General features: G+C 48.0%; 1 protein-coding gene across 1 annotated transcript; it reads right to left on the bottom strand.

Moving 5' to 3' along the window:
* Positions 1-851: 851 nt before the first annotated feature.
* On the bottom strand, positions 852-14,098 carry OAZ2 (ornithine decarboxylase antizyme 2). Its single transcript, XM_044764730.2, is given in 6 exon segments — positions 852-2,103; positions 2,365-2,450; positions 3,268-3,443; positions 4,675-4,755; positions 4,757-4,832; positions 13,944-14,098. Coding segments are annotated over 6 exon segments (570 nt in total). The 5' UTR covers positions 13,964-14,098; the 3' UTR covers positions 852-1,972.
* Positions 14,099-16,094: the final 1,996 nt, after the last annotated feature.

Genomic DNA, 16,094 nt, shown 5'->3' with positions numbered 1-16,094 from the left:
TGGAGGACATCTTCAAGCGGTTATTTCAATTGAGTATCTCTAGGCTCAGACCTTCTCCTAGTACTGTGAGGGGTGGAAGAGCGGAGTTTACATCTTCTAATGAATACCAGGTAAAGTCCAAGGGTAACAAGTTGGCTCAGCATGAAAACACAACTAAGCTCCATACAGGACAATGTAAAAATGCGCCAAAGACCCAGAGAAACAAAGGACTGCCACAGCTTAACAGTAGATAGTTCCAAGGCTGTGGGAGGTGGAAGAACATGCCCAGCACTTTACTTGGGAAAACAGAAGCAAAAGGGAAAAAAATGCTAGTAAGCGTGTGAGAAATTAAAAAAGAACATAAGAAGATTCTAGCCCCCTCTAGTGCCACTGAGAGCTTATTCATCAGACTGGTGGCACAGGGGAACAGCAGCCATACCTGAGGGCACTGGGCTCCAAAAGGAGAAGACTGTCTTCCTAGGGAAGGTGTGTGCTACTTCCTTCAGACGCCTCCAGGAACGGGAATGTCAGGCAGCTCCATGTGAAAGCCAAAACCCGGTTTCAGGACCCAGCCTTCTATATGAAAGGAAGAACTAAGAACGGCTTGAATCCTGAATATAGCCTTTATTCTGGATGAAGCTGATGTGTACAGACCTGTCTCTTTATGGGGCTCTGGCAGTGTCTCCCAGACAGCTAGCAACCCCACATGTTGCAATGTAATGTGGCCCCAGAGACCTCAGCCAGTTGATCTGTCCTGATGCACTGTAGCTTTTTTCCTAAGAACCATGTATCACACCCCTACTAGGTTAAGCTATAGACTTGTGGTGGTAGGAAGCTGATCCTGGTACAGGAATAAAGAGCAGAACCACCACAACTTTAAATCAGTTTATTGACACAATAACACAACACATTTGCCTCCCTGACACTCCCACCCCCCTCACCCAATCTAGATCTCTCCCTCTTCCTCCCCCCCTTAGAACAAGCTGTTCAGTGAAAACAGAAAAGGGCAGGCCACTTCTACACCCCCGGTCCCACCCCTAAGCCCTGTGGAACAGGGTCTCAGGCCCTACTCAGAACCTGTTAGAGAGGGAGGGGGGCAGTTAGCACTATACTCAGCCAGGCAACAGATTCCCCCACAACTCCCAGGCCCTGAGTTGCTATTTTTCTTGCTCTGTTCTTTGCGACCCTAGGAAGGAGACACCTTGTGGCCTGGGCCTGCAACCAGGAGCAAGAACTTCTGGCTTTGATTTGAGAATTGGAGTTGGCTACTTATTTTTAAGGCCCAGGCACCCCAAAAGAAGCCCTGGTGGTGGGAGTGAACTTTAGTGCCCCTATTTATAATGCACTGATAACATTAAACAGATTAAGCCAGCTTAACCAAATGCCAGAATAACATTAAGCTCTAAAGAAGGAGGGGTCAGACCTGCTTTCACCAGGCCAGACACAAATGCACACAGAGAAGCCCCCGTGAAGCCCCCGTGGAGTGTCAAAAAAACAACTCAAGGACACTGCCCAGGGGCTGAAAAGCCTATACTCAGAAACCCTTGGGGGTGACAGGAAGCAAGGAAAGAAAATACACAAGTCTTAAAAACCGAAAAAAAAAGCCCAACAGCAGGGGAACCTGAGCCTGACAGTGCTGCCCAACAGCCCTCCAGGCCTCGCCCCTGGACCCAGACAGTCCCTCCCCATCTAGGCAATGTCCTCCCCTAGGCTAGATAGAGCACATCACACAGCGCAGTTTAAAAAGCTTCTAATGCCAGTTCATAAACATCTTCATTTACTATTGGTGATTACATGTGAATAATATGTTTATACTGTTCTTTATGGAAAACAATTTCAACGAGTCAACTCCAAGAACACAATAGGCAACCTTCACCCCGAGCCCCTCAGCGTCCTTTTCTAGACAGCAAGGAGCCCCCTCCTCTGTCCCAGGGCTGCCTAACTTCCCCTCTTCCCCCACTGTGGCTCTTGGGCAAAGCATCCTTTATGACCGTTAGTCCTCATCGGACAAGTTCTGGTCCAGGGAGTAAACCATGAACATCACATCTGGCCGAGAGGGGACACAGGGATGGCCTGGACGCACAATCTCAAAGCCCAAGAAGCTGAAGGTCTTCAGGAGTGGAGCTGCGGAAGATAAGAGTATAAAAAGGATTCTGATAAGAAACACAAGGGTAGGCTCAAATGGAGGGAAAACCCGAAACAAAGATGGAATAACTAAGCACTAGGCCTTTACTAAAGGACCTTTGGGCACTCCCACCCCCATGAATTCCCAGGGTTTGTATGGCAAGCTCAAGAGCCCCACCCCCATTGCCTAGGAGCCCCCTTCTCCCCTCCCCAGTCTCCCATCGTCTGGGCAGTAGGCTTCAGGCTGCTTTGACTCCTCACCTCTGTCTTCCCGCCCCTTCCTGAAGCAGATGAAGACATAGTTCACTTTCATCTTCTCTTCAGCAAACTCTAGCAGTGCTAACAATCTGCAAGAAACAAAGAAAAGCACTCAGGCCCACCACCATTTCTCTAGACTTCCCACCCACCCCAAAAAAGGGCTTTTCTGAGGCTTACAGCCAGCATTATAAATAGGGAAGCTCCAGGGAGACAGTTCTTCAAGACACCAGGAGCCCTGAGTTTAGGAGGAAAAAAGCCACAATTCCAAAGAAAAATGTTATTGAATTATCTCTTCCTGGAATAGGGGTTCTTCATCTGAAGTTAACACTAACCAACTTAATGCAGTTCACACGACAGTATGGGGCCTAGGAAGAGAACTAGTTTTTCAGGGATCTTCCAAAGTTGTCAAGTTTGATAATGACAACCTGCCACTGAGAGGGACTCTGGGCCCTAACTCTGCCTAAAAGGATTTCCTCACGAGGCTGGGGCCACTCAAGAGAACTCCGTCCTCAGGACTGTTTCCTCCACACCTGGCTGCTTGGAGGGCCTTGCCCAATCCAGTGAAATCCCACTGTATCTCTGAGCTTCCTGGCCTTCTGAACAGCACCACTGTATGGCGGCTCAAGCGGGATTTAACGTCTGCTGAGAAGAGTGAACCATGGGGCCATTAAATGACAGGGATTTGGTTAATGTGATAATGATCTGCTTTAATTATAACCTGGAGCAGGCCTGTTTTACTGGCTAAAAATAACAGGTTACAAAATGGTATCTACTTGGGAAGTCTAGAGCTAGGGGAAAAGGCAGACGCCGTACTCATGTGTTAGCCCCAGTAAGCGTATGCCCTTCTGTGGAATGGGACCTCCTTCCCCGTTTGCTCCTTCCCCTTCCCCAGCACTTGCTCCTTACCCTTCTTTGCTCCCATCAGCTAATAATCCATCTGGGATTTCTATAAACAGGCTCTGGCTGGACAGGACTGCATCCCAGGAAGAGACCTTCACCTCGGTGACCTCATACTGGAAGTGGACGATGTGAGGTTTTCCATCGTTCACAGGGAGGTCCTGGGTCACAGTGAGCTTCTCGTCCTGGGAGGAGATCACATCAGAGGACCAGGTCACTTCTGCTTCTGGCCATGTCATAGGCTCCCTAACCTAGGTGGTGCTGGGAGTCCCCTTGGGCCAATCTCAGGGTAGCACAGGATAGAGGGCATGCTAAAAATGTAGAACTGCATGCAGGCTAAATGGAGCCATCACTCCTCGGGCACTAAGACCAGTTGATGTCGGCTAAAATCCAGCATGATGGGAAGGGAAATATTTACCAAGTGTCCACTAAGTGCCACATACTGTGCAAGATGCTTTCCCATTTTTCAATCATCAAAACAAGCACTTGCGGTAGGCATTAATATCTCCAATTTTAAATCTGACATACTAGGGGCCCAGAACAATTAAGCAACTGACCCAAGGTTCCACAGCTAGTAAACAGCAGAGTTGAGATTCAAACAAGATCTCCCTGACTCACAAGCCCATCCTTTTCCCCCCAACACCACACTCCTTCCCTTCCCTCTCTGAAAAGGAAACTTGAGAAACAAATGAGGATGTGTGTGCCCAGATCAACCAAAGCTGGCTTCCAGGGAGACTGCAGGGTCCATGTTGTCTCCCTTGGGCACAATCTCAAGAGACCAGAACTCAGCCACCCTGCTACCCATCAAGGCCAGTCTTAGGGAGAAGCTAAACCATCTTTTGGGCCTCAATCACAGAGATTAAAAGGCAGCAAAGGGCTGGTTGCCCACCCTGGCCCAGATCACTCTCCGCGTAGATTCCCAGGGTTCTCTACAGTTCCTGGATTGTGCCTTATGCTGCCAGTGTGACAGGTGACTGAGATGCAAGGCCCCTGTCTCCTTACCACTCACCTCCACATGACCCTGCCCCACCTCCATCAAGCTGGTAAGGGAGAAAAATCAGAATGCCCAAGGGTCAAGGACAATGGGAAAACTGCTCCTCCTGGCCCTTGGTATTTCTCAAGAGAAACTGAGGAGCAGCACCAGAAAGAGCTGTCGCACCCCTCCCATTCACCATTCTCCCTCCCACTCAGGACCCTAAAGTGCAAAGATGGCAGAGTGTTTGCTTGGTGCTGATAACTTCCTTCTAGTTCTCTCCAAAAGCCACAGAGCAGCCCGAGTTGAAAGAGTCCTTCCCAATCCCCCTACTGGCCTGGCCTAAGAGAAAACTAAAGAAAGTGATTACTGCCCTTCAACAGCAGTTCAGTGCAGTGTGAGAACACACTGCTCCAAGCCTTCCACCCCAGAGTCCTCCTTACCTTATATATTAGAGCTGAGAGAGAAGGATCCCTGCCGCCCCCTCGCCCACCGGGGATCTTCGACAGTGGGTGAGGGGCATCAGGAGCACCACAGAGGCCCTGGAACAATGTGCCTGCAGCACTGGAGCTGGGGACAGTTACTCAAAGGCAAAATACTACTGCAAGAAACAGAGAAGGTGAGACAGTAAACACCAAGACTTGAAGACTGAACTCCACATCCACCCCAACCCCTGCCCTGGCTCTCCCTAACAAATGCTCTAAGGATACAACACTGCCCCAGTCCTTTCAGCTTCAGCTTTCAGAACTACTGTTCTCTTAAAGGGCAGGAACCCACCATCCTACAGACGCATAGGGAGTCCCAGAAGGGCCAAGGGATTCCAGGTGGACATGTCTGACCAAAGGAGCACCTGTCAAACATCAAACATATCTCTGTAGTGCTGGCAGACCATGGGAGGAACCAGATCCTGGCCTGCCTGCTCGGCCTGGAGCCCTGTACCCCCACCAACACCTTTACCCCAACAGTGCCTCAATACCAATGTGGCAGAATTGCAAAGCCTACACAATCATTTCATGCTGGACAGGCATATGGGCCTCAGGAAGTCATGTGGGCTGGATACTGAGTCCCTAAGAAACTCCCAAGACAACTTTTCCAATGATGGCCTTCTCCCTGATCAACAAAGGAACTGGACAAGAAATCACCCAGATCCCTCTAGAGTCAAGAACTGAATTAAATCCAGGGATTTAGCTGCCAGAAAGGAGGTGCACTATAGTAGAGTATTATGGTGTCAGAGTTTGTCCATGGTGTGCCACCAAATGCTGGGCCTCCTTGCCCTTTGCTAGAATATGATCTAGGCATGGGAGTTTAGGTAATACTGCTGTGGTCAGAATGGACACTCAGGTGCATGTGCACTGGCGGGGGGTGGAGGGAGGTTGGGGCTTTGCTGGAAGGAGCTATACATGCTGGGACCTGAGTAAGGAAGCCAATAATCAGATGGATTACAGAGGATGAAAGGCTCCTAAAGCAGCTCCCTGTCACCTCCAGGTGTGTGCCCTTAGTGCCACCATGATTTTTAGGTGGACCCAACAAACCTGTTCCACTGCCTTCTCTGAATCCAATTTAGTGGCTCCCTAGGCTGAGATGTAGTTCACTCCACCGGCTGAGGGCAAGTGAAACGAGGAAAGAGGTAAATTGTCTGTGCATGTACACAATGACTCAGCAATAGGCCTGTCCTGCAGCCCCAACACGCCAGCCTCAGGGCAGCTGGAATGCAATGGATAACTTGGGAGGCTGTTGGACTGATGTGCTGGAGCCAGCTCCTACGACTGTGCATTCTTCCCCACTGTGTGTTTAGTGATGTCATGTTGGTAGCTTGAATCAGCCAGGGGGTAGTATTTACACCACAGAAATCAGTAAATGCTAGAAATCAAGGCTTTTTTTCTTGAAAACTAGTTGTAAAATAACGTGAGGCACCATTCTTCACACTGTCCTTTGCTTTATATGACATGGCATGCCAGATTTGAGTTCTTCACTTAGGTTCAGAGTGACAGAACAGAACTCACACCTAACATGGCAATGGTACAATAACCAAATGGGCAGCCCACTAAAACTCTGAGTACTGAAACCTGTATGAGCATTCCAGCTGAGACAGGAAGTCCAAACCCATCACTGTTCTAGCTCGGCTCCTCTTTCTCTCAAGGATTTCAACTAGGGGCCTGAAATTACACACGGAAATTTCACTGGGAGATGGGAGTTCCCAGGGCAGTGTCAGTGGGCCTGGAGCAGCATCAGCGCCTGAGAGTGATAACCACATAGGCCGCCTCCTGCCTCCTGCCTCCTGCCTCCTGCCTCCTGCCTCCTCTGGAAAGCCTCAGGGCATCCTCAGCCTGCCTACTTTTGGCCTTACCAACAGCTACTAGCAGAAGGGGCATGACAGAGGACTACGCTACTGTTTTCAAGGATGAGACTGATTTCCCGGGGCGGCGGGGAATGATCCCTTCCAATGTGTTAAGGAATAGAAAAGAGTGTCCAGGCCAGAAAAAAATGACAAGGGTGGAGGCTTCCCCAAGCAAAGGCACACATATGCCCCACATGACCTGATTCCCTTCCTGTTTCCTAGAGACCACTTCAGGTCTCTGTTGAGGTTCCTGCTGGAGCACCAGGAAGGCTGCGGCACTGGAGAAAACTGAGCAAACCTCCTCTAGGCTAAAGAGATGAGATGTAGCTTTGTATACCAGGAGAAGTGCATGGGTTCACAAAACAACCAAATCACCAAGGCCCTTGCAGTTCTAGAATTATGGTGCTAACTCACTTAAACTTCAGACTCCTACTTACAGAGAAATGATTCCTCAACAGTCTTTAGATGGGAGAACTACATTCAACCCCTGACCTGCATTTCAACCATTATCTTGATTCCGAGCTAATTTTTACTTGGAAATGGCAGAAACAATGGGGCCAACCCATCGAAAAGATCAGAATGAGGTAGGTTTCCTTTTTTTAGATTCAGAATCCCCTTTGTCTTCCCAGAAATAATCCCTAGAGCCTGCCCTGTGTCCAGCACTAATCTATGAGCTCCTGATATTGCTCGTGTCCTGATCTCGTTCCTCTTCAAATAAATGCAAGAAGGCTATTTCACGGTAACAAATCATTCACTTCCCCACTCTCGCATACAGGGATCTTGGAGACTACTTTCTTCCTCCCCGTCCACCAAAGTCTGCACGAAAAAGCAAGTGTGTGTGTGAGTGGGGGTGGAAGAGTGTTTCAGGCCCCCACCATGGGATCCAGTTCCAGCTCTCTAAGAGAAACAGCTGGGGTTTGGCATAAGCTTAGTAGATAGTAGATCACAATCCATAATTATCTTCATCGTCTATCATAAAATGGATCTGTTTTTAGTTACATGCTCTGAATGGAAAATTGCTTCTCTTTCAAAAAAAGAAATTGCTAATTGTTATTTCTGAAGTGAGAAGGGAAGGCAGATGGGTACATCCATGTGGTGGTTAAAGAAATCAAGGGACATGAAAATGTCCAGCAATGGCTTTCTCTTCTTGTGTTGGCTTTAGTGTACAAAATGGTATTATGTCAAAATATGCCACCAACATCAACAGTGAATACTAGAGGAAACTTAAACACAGAGAAAGTGGCTTCTAAACACAAGTCTTCCTATCACAAGATCCAAACCAGGTTAGGTTTCATATTCAGTTCAGTCGTGTTTCTACTGGCTCCAATGCCCAGCTTTTTCCTTTCCTGCTCACTCTCCACTGGGGGGCAGGCATGGTTTAATCTCTACCACCAAAAGGATGATTTAAGAAGCTGAGTCTAGAAGCTGAAAAGATCAGGCTGATTAAGGAGAATCAAATCTATCAGACTAAACCCAAACATCCAGCTAGGCTGGTCCTGCTGTTAGAGGAGAAGAAAAAAATACAGCATGCTGGAAATGAGGGTGTCGGGTATCCAAGTTAATTCGGAAGAGAGATGGGAGATTAGAGCTGATCTGTTAGTGCCTTTTATTTTCTCAGTTGTTATCAGACATTCCCTTGGAAGCACTCCTAAGGATACGTATGAGTGCCACTGACATATCACATCCTGCGGCCTCTAACTTAAAGCATTCTGAAAAACTTGTCTGAAATGCCCTTAGCAGGTTATAATTTCATACACTGGCTACAGAGAGGCAGTGTATGCAGCAGATATATTGCTGGGGAATGTTCCTGGTCAATCAAATTTTTATAATTCAAATCTTATTTTTAAATCTCTAGGGACCTTACTATTTAAAGGAAGTAATATCAAATCTCTTGATAAAGGATCTCCTGTTAAACAATCACTTCCAGTTGACTTTGTCAGTTCTGATTTTTATATTTAGTTTGCTCAAAGCAGGGTATAGCCTACTACACAGGGTAGAGATTTAATATAAAAGTAATTCTGTGGGGGCCGGCCCCGTGGCCAAGTGGTTAAGTTCGCACGCTCTGCTCCAGTGGCCCAGGGTTTCGCTCGTGGGGAGGCTGGGCGCGGACATGGCATCGCTCATCAGGCCGGGCTGAGGCGGCATCCCACATGTCACAACTAGAAGGACTTACAACTAAAAATATACAACTATGCACTGGGGGCCTTGGGGAGAAAGGAAAAATTTTTTTAAATTTTAAAAAAGTAACTGTGTGACTAACTTGCATTCAGCTACATCTAACAAATACCTGAATTCATATTCCCCTTGATATACTTTTGATCATGTTTCATTTGAATCAGCGGCCTGAGCTTGTTCAAGTCTGCACCCTTTCTGATTTCCATTACCTGGTCAGAGGCCCTTAGTATAACCTACCTCGTGGTATCAAGTGAAAAGATAAAAACCACATTCCCAAACATTCTATCTCACTCCCCTTTTTCAACTTCTGACCCATTCCTGTCTCAGGCCCTGCCTCAAACAACTCTCTCATAAACTTCCCTCACATAAACTGCTTTTACTGAGACTAGGATGGTCTCTGATGACTAATCCCTATGCCAAGAGGGACCAATCCAGGGCTGCCATCACACTTAACTAAAAAGAAACAGGAAGAAAGGTGGGAGGTGATGGCCACCTCCAGTCTAGTTGTGACCATAGCTGATTTCCAGCTGCCAATTTCCCCAGGAAAGGGGCCCTGGTCAGATACCAGGCATAAGACATTTCACTAGGGCTGTTCTGTGTGCCAAAGGGAGTCTACTTGCTAAGCAACATTATAAAGAAAATGACATCACCACTTTGAATCACAGACTGAAAGCAAAACTGGGTTTTGGTTGATTCTCCACAAGAAACACACTTAGCTTGGCAGCTAGAATATCTGTGCCTCTGAGGTTTGCTCATCTTATTACACAGCTGATATTGGTACATCTTCCACCAAAGGTAGGCAAAACCACCGGTGCTACCAGAGGTGGGTGGATAGCTAGGTAATCATGCTTTACAATAAGACCTTAATTTTACACGTTAGATACATTTTAAGTACCGCAAGCTAGTTAGTAAGCTCATCACCCAGGTCCAGCCTCTCTTCCCAGGGTAGAATTACCTCATTGTTTATACAGTATCAAAGGCCTAGGAAATTTTCATAAGGTTTTATCTTGTACAAAGCGTTTTAATTCTTCTGTTGCTAATAGGAAACTACCTGTTTTGTTCACTCCAAGTAACAAAATTCTTTCTCACCTACTTGGCCATTTCTGGTCTACAGCTTTCAATGAGGCTTCATAGCCTTCCAAATCATGGCACCAACTTGAATCAACACCACGTACTGTTTCAACAAGGGATAAATTACTTTTTTTTTCTAGAAATGCACATATGTAACATCCCTCTACCCCACTCCTCAGTCCCCTTTTTTATATTTCTGAGCAGTTCTGAGGCTAAATTTAGATTTCTTAGCAGAGTGAAGAATTACTATTATTAGTCCACACTGCTTTCTTCTGAAGCATACCTCCAGTTTGGGGGGATTCCTGACTACAGTAGGAGTCTCTTTCTCTCTGTGGGATGGCCTTGAAGGCACATGACAGGAAAACTTGCTCTCCCTACCACCCCACCCCCAACAAGCCATAGTGCCATTAAATAAGGAATAACCAAAACCAAATTCTTTGGGAGACAGAAATTCCATTATTCAGGGAACGAGTCAGTGAAGATGCTCAGGGTAGCTCTTATGTGCTCTTGTGTCCTGCCCACGCCCCAGAAAAACCACCTGTAGAACCAAATGCTTCTCCTCAAAGCCCATAAGACACAAACTGATTATCATGTGGCTATCAAGCCAGGGTGAGCTCTTCTCCATATGCTGTACTGTCACAAGGTACGGAGGAAGCCCTAGACAGAGACTGTCTTCCTCCCCCAACAAATCCAGGGAGAGAAAGATTGTGAAGCTTCATTTCCTGGGATTTAAACCTCATGTTCAAAACCCATAATAAAAGTGCTTGAACTTGTGTCTCCTTCCCTCACCTACCATCAGGAATTTTGACATTTTGGAGGTACTAATCAGAACAAAATTGGCAAGGAAGAGCCTAGTTTTCAAAACATACTGCCGGCTCCTCTGCAGCTATTTCTTCCAGGAAACCAAGCCTCCACCTCTTGAGTATTTCACTGGAGCCAGGGAAGCTGGAAAGCCCATCCCCCACCCAATGGGAGCTAAACTCCCAGCCAGCTTACCCCCTCGGCGGATACAAAACACCGAGAACACTGACTGGGAAGAATATCCGGCTGTTATCCAGATCCCTAGTTAAGGCTTTACCAGGATTCCTTTTAGAAAGTTAGGGGCAGGCCAGAGGAGGCTGGGAAACATGCTATGGAAAAAGGATTGCCATAACTCAAAGAAACCAGACACCTTGCACACACCACCCCACCCCCAGGCCAAAGTGGAGGAGCCTGATCCAAGTCCTTGCTCCTGCCCAGGCCCTGGCAAGCCAGCTGGCTCCTCCCTCCACCTGCCTTTCATACAGCCAAACCCCTCAAATTACCAACACCCTAAGCAAGGGCCCTGGAGACAAGCAAGCCTGTTTTGCCACTTAGGAAGCTGGAAGGAATCTTCAAGTTAGGCGAACCCAACCTCCTCTTTTTACATGTAAGCACATTGGCTAGCCAGAACTAGAACTCAGGTCTCTCAACCTCAGTCAGCGAAGACCCTTATGTGTTCGTCCCAAGTGCTCAACTCTCAGGGCTCAGCAGGCAAAGGAATTGGCACCCAGACCAGTTCAGTCTGGAGGACTTCAGAAAATGCCTGCTGAGACCACATCACCTTCCAAACCCCACTGAGGAGACAAAAATATAAGAAGAGGAAAGAAAATCCATCTCACATACCCCTTTCATGGGTTGTTCAGTAGGTTCCTCTGCTTCCCTCCACCCCTGTACTTCATCCTGCCCTCTCTCATACCTGTTGTCTACCCTCAGCACACAGCCTTCTTCACAAGTAACACCTTTTGCATCCAGCACCATCTAAGTATACATCCACCTCCACCTTCTCAGCTCCAGAGGGGGTGGGTTAGAGAAGATGGAATAAAAGAGGGGACTGCAAAGGGAAATGGATATGGAGAGTCTCGGAAAAGGAAACTGTAACAACAGAATGGGACTGTAGGTAAAGAGGGCTTGGGAGGTGGGGACAATGGATCAAACAGAACCATAACACAACAGGAAATGAGAAGTGAATTTTCTCTCTGCATGTAGGGAAGAAATGGGAGTGTGGGAGACATAAGAATCTGAGAATTAAGGGAAGAAAATGGCTAATAGCTGAGAACTGTGTGACTCGAGGTAGGAGAATTTAAGAGGCTGTGGTGGGTATTTTGGATGTTTCTGGATAGTACCTAGGAGAAAAAGACTAAGAAATCCCTAAGAAAAAGCCTTTTTCAGTAGAGAAAAGGCTGACACCCACTAAAGGAATATGATGGGAGGGGCTTTCTGGGGGCTGGGGTGTAAGAGGAGGCAGTGCTTCTCAACCCTGTCTGAACATTAGAAAGAATTACCCAGAGAACTTTAAAAACATATACCAATAATCAGGCCTCACCCTCGGCCAATTACAGCAGATCTTTGAAGGTAGGGTACAGGGAGTGATTTTTCAAATGTGCAGCCAGGGTTGAGAAACACTGAGATACAAGAAAAGCTGAAAACCTAGCTGGATTATTTAAGGATGGTGCTGCTAAAGGACTGGGAAATGGCAAGTTAGAGACCATTTTGGTGAGGAGGGAGCCCAAGTTTGAGAGGAACCTTAAATGGTAGAGTCCTATGTGAAGAAAAGCAATAAGGAAGGCTATGTTGGTAAGAGGAACTAAAGTCTAGTTTTGGATAGGCCACGGCACAATTTAAGGAGGATTTGCAGGGAATCAATCTACTTGCAAAACAATGAGGCCCCAGTGAGGGGAAGAGACCATAAGGCCAAATCTGGGGACAAAGTGTCTGGTGTGGGGAACTAACGAGCTTCAGACTCATTTTGGCGGGGGCAGCAACAAGTCTACGGAAAAAATGAGGAAGAGAATTAGACCCAAATTGCAAATGGAAGCCATTCTGATGTATAAGAAACAACTGCGGTGAAAAATTGCGGGGAATCAGGAAATTATGAAACAGTTTCAAAGAAGATTTTGGGGCAGAAATATGGGATATGTTTGAGGGAGAGACAGATGACAAGGGCTGCCTTGGAAAAAAAAAAAGGAGAGGTGAAGAGAGGAAAACTGAAATGCTGAATTCTGCCTAGTTTGGCCAGGGGGAAGTATAGTGATGCCAGTTTAGAAAACCACTGGTGCTCAGTTTCAGAAAGATGTGCACCCTTTCTCTCCAATTAACAGGGGAAGGCTGGGGTCTGGTTTTGAGGGAGGAAACTTGCAAAGGCCCAGCGTTTAGAGTATGGGGTCTGATTTGAAGGCACCGGAGGTTCAGGGAAAGAGGGTAGGCCTTCGGTAGAAGCAGGGTGGGCTGAGTTCTGTGATCTAATGATCTAAAGATGGGGTTCAGTTAAGATGGGAGGAGTAAGAGTAAAGATGAGTTCCAGTTGAGAGAAAGTGTTTAAAGGGTAGGAGTGTTTAGAAGAGTATTGGGGGTAACCCCATTATGGGAATAGGATGGAGGACGGAAGTCAAGTTCAACGTGTTCGAGAAATAAAAGGAATGAGGGTGGGAGACAGGGAAAATGGGGCCGAACTGGGAAAGCGGTGTCAAGGGAGGAGGGATGGGAAAAGATGAAGCTGGAGTGAGAGACCACGGGGACGGCTGGGCATCGCTGTAAAGACTATTAGGGCTGAGGAGAGCGGCAGAGGGTAATGGGTGGGGGTAAAGGGTTCAGTTGAGAACTGAAGGATGGAGTCCGACTGGGGGGCGGGAGCAGTGAGAAGAGAGGGGTCCGGTCAGAGGGTGCAGTTTGAATTAGGGAAGGAATTCAAAAGATTGGGTTAAGTGACTCAAAGGGAGAGGAAGAAAGATTTGGGGAAGATGGGAAACAATCTGGAGAGTCTGGATGAGGAAGAAAGCCCAGTTTGGGGAATGGGGCACCGTTCGGCGGGGCCGAATGGAAATGGGGACTTGATTGTAAGGTTGGGTCCGGGTTTGTGCGGGCTTTACCGGAGAAGGAGGCCCGGATGAGGGGGATGGGCCGGGCTAGAGGGAGGGGGCTAAAGGACGGAAGGAGGCCTCATTGCGGGGCTGGGGATCCGACTGAGGTGGCAGAAGTGGAGAAGGGACCCAGTGGGGGGGCAGATGGGGCCCCGTTGGGGGGGCGGGGACCCGTTGGATTGTGGGGGAGGAGGCCCTCTGGAGCAGATGAGGGGCGGGTGGGGGCGGGGAGCCTGGGCCGGGCCGTTACCTGTCCTGGGTGTTTATCATCCTCGGCGGCTCTGCTCAGGGTGGGAGGAGGCGGCGCAGGGAGTGGGTAGGTGGATGAGTGGGTGGGTGTGGGGTCGCGCGCGCGCGGGGCCGATCTCTGCGGGCTAAGTCCCTGTCAGGCCGCGGGCCCAGAGCCCTCCTCCTGCCTCAGCGAGCGCCTGCCTCCAACTGACCCTCCCCGGCCGCCGCCGACGCCGCCGCAACCGCCCCGCCCCCCGAGTGCCTCATCTGCATAGCCCCACCCCAGCGCCGCGCGGTGTCCTGGGAAACTGGGGCCCACAACAAAGGGCAAAGCACCTCCCCGCCTCCCCGCCTCCGCGCAGGCGCACTTGGGGCCGGTAGCCAAGGTCGGGAGAGTAGGTTGGGGGTACCGTTGTGGAGTTGTGAAGGGTGAATGTGGTCGTGGTCGTAGCTTCAAGGCCCGGAAGATGCTTTTTAGTGTTTTCTGAGCATTGACCCAACCTAGTCCTCGTCTCTACTCCTCGTTTGCGAGGGGCCGAGCAGGGAAGTGTCGTTTGTAGGCCCTGGGAGGATATTTTATTAAACAAAACAAAATCAGAAATCTAGGAGGACTGACTACATACATATTAGCTCCATTCCCAGACTGAGCCCACGCCTACAGAGCTCAGCTGCCTCAGCTCATAATGCAGATCAATAACCTCAGCTGTCAGCTGAGATCAACACTCTGCTCCCTGAAAACATAGCTCAGGTCAATGGTCACCGTCTGACCCTGGCTGGTAGTCATCTGAAGCCAAATCTCTGTGGGTCAGGATCACAGTCACCTGACAGCAGTGATGGAAAGTACCATCACCAACTTGTTCACAGTCACTTTAGATCACAATCATGAAGTCACTTCTGTTCACTAACCCTGCTGGTCATTATCACAGATCAATGACAACAAGTCATAATCACTGGTGCACAGACCCCTCAGATCACAGTCATTGCAGGCCACCATCACAGGCACTTCCACACAATCATCAAAGCTCCCAACTCTCTGTTCATAGTCAATCCAGACTGCAAACCAGAGAGGTCACATTATCTCAGATCACAGGGGAGTGCTGTCACCTCAAATCTCATTCATTCATTTATTCAACAAACAATTATTGAGCAGCTTCTTACCATGTGCTCCAGGCATGTGCTAGAGTCCAGGAATACTCAGTAATCAACTATGCAAAGTTCCTGCCTTGGGTGTCACAATCTGGTCAGAGGGAGAGACACAGAGAGGCCATCACAATATGAGGTAGGTAAGTGCTCGATCTGAAGGAAACCACAGAGAAAGTAACTAGGGAATTCGGGACAGCTTCACAGATCAGAGGTCCCTATAACCCCCAATTCATAATAGCCCCAAATCACAAATGTCCCTCAATAGAACCATCTTGGGACACCATTACTCTATTTCAAAAACAACATGCTTTTGGTTTTTAGATGACGGGGATGCAGGGATGGAAAAAAGCTTGGAGTGGCCAAACTAAGGCTTTTTCAGCAAAAATTGAAGTGGTAAATGATACCAGAACTGCCCAGATTATCACTAGATATTTAAGCAAGGCTGGTCCTATACTTTGGCTCACCTTAAATTTCCCACCAGTCCCCTAGGCTATATGTACCTGCTCTTCCAAGTTCACACCAGGTATATTCTTACATTAGTACATAGCAGAATTGAACAATCAAACCCAGTCCTGATCCACCCCATCTCATAGTCCAGAGACTTGGGCAATTCTCCTGGCTCTCAAAGGGAGCTGGGATGGCTCATTTCTGCCAGTGCATCCCTGGACAAGTAACCTTTTGGCCTGAAGGACGGTTTTTGACCAATCAATCAACAAATATTGAGAACTCACTATGTCAATAATGGCGACCATTTAATGAGCATCATGCTAAAGCACTAATTTTTACAACAGCCCCCCTCTCGCATTTTACAGATGAAAAGAATTAAACCTCAGGGAGGTTTTTGCCAACTAATATTTACTGAGGGCCTATATACACCAGGCAAGTTAATTCATTTGCTCTAATTCAAAGCTAGTCAGTGGTAGAGTTGGAATTTGGACCCAGAGTTGTCTGGATTCACATGATGGAAGAGTGAGAAGGGCTCTCCCACTGCTTGCTATTTCAAGGAGTGACCACCCTGATGGCCTCC

The sequence above is a fragment of the Equus asinus genome, chromosome 2 (assembly GCF_041296235.1).
Source record: "Equus asinus isolate D_3611 breed Donkey chromosome 2, EquAss-T2T_v2, whole genome shotgun sequence".
NCBI classification, from domain to species: domain Eukaryota; kingdom Metazoa; phylum Chordata; class Mammalia; order Perissodactyla; family Equidae; genus Equus; species Equus asinus.
The sequence above is the reverse complement of the archived record's forward strand: the minus strand, read 5'-3'. Positions and strand labels throughout refer to the sequence as shown.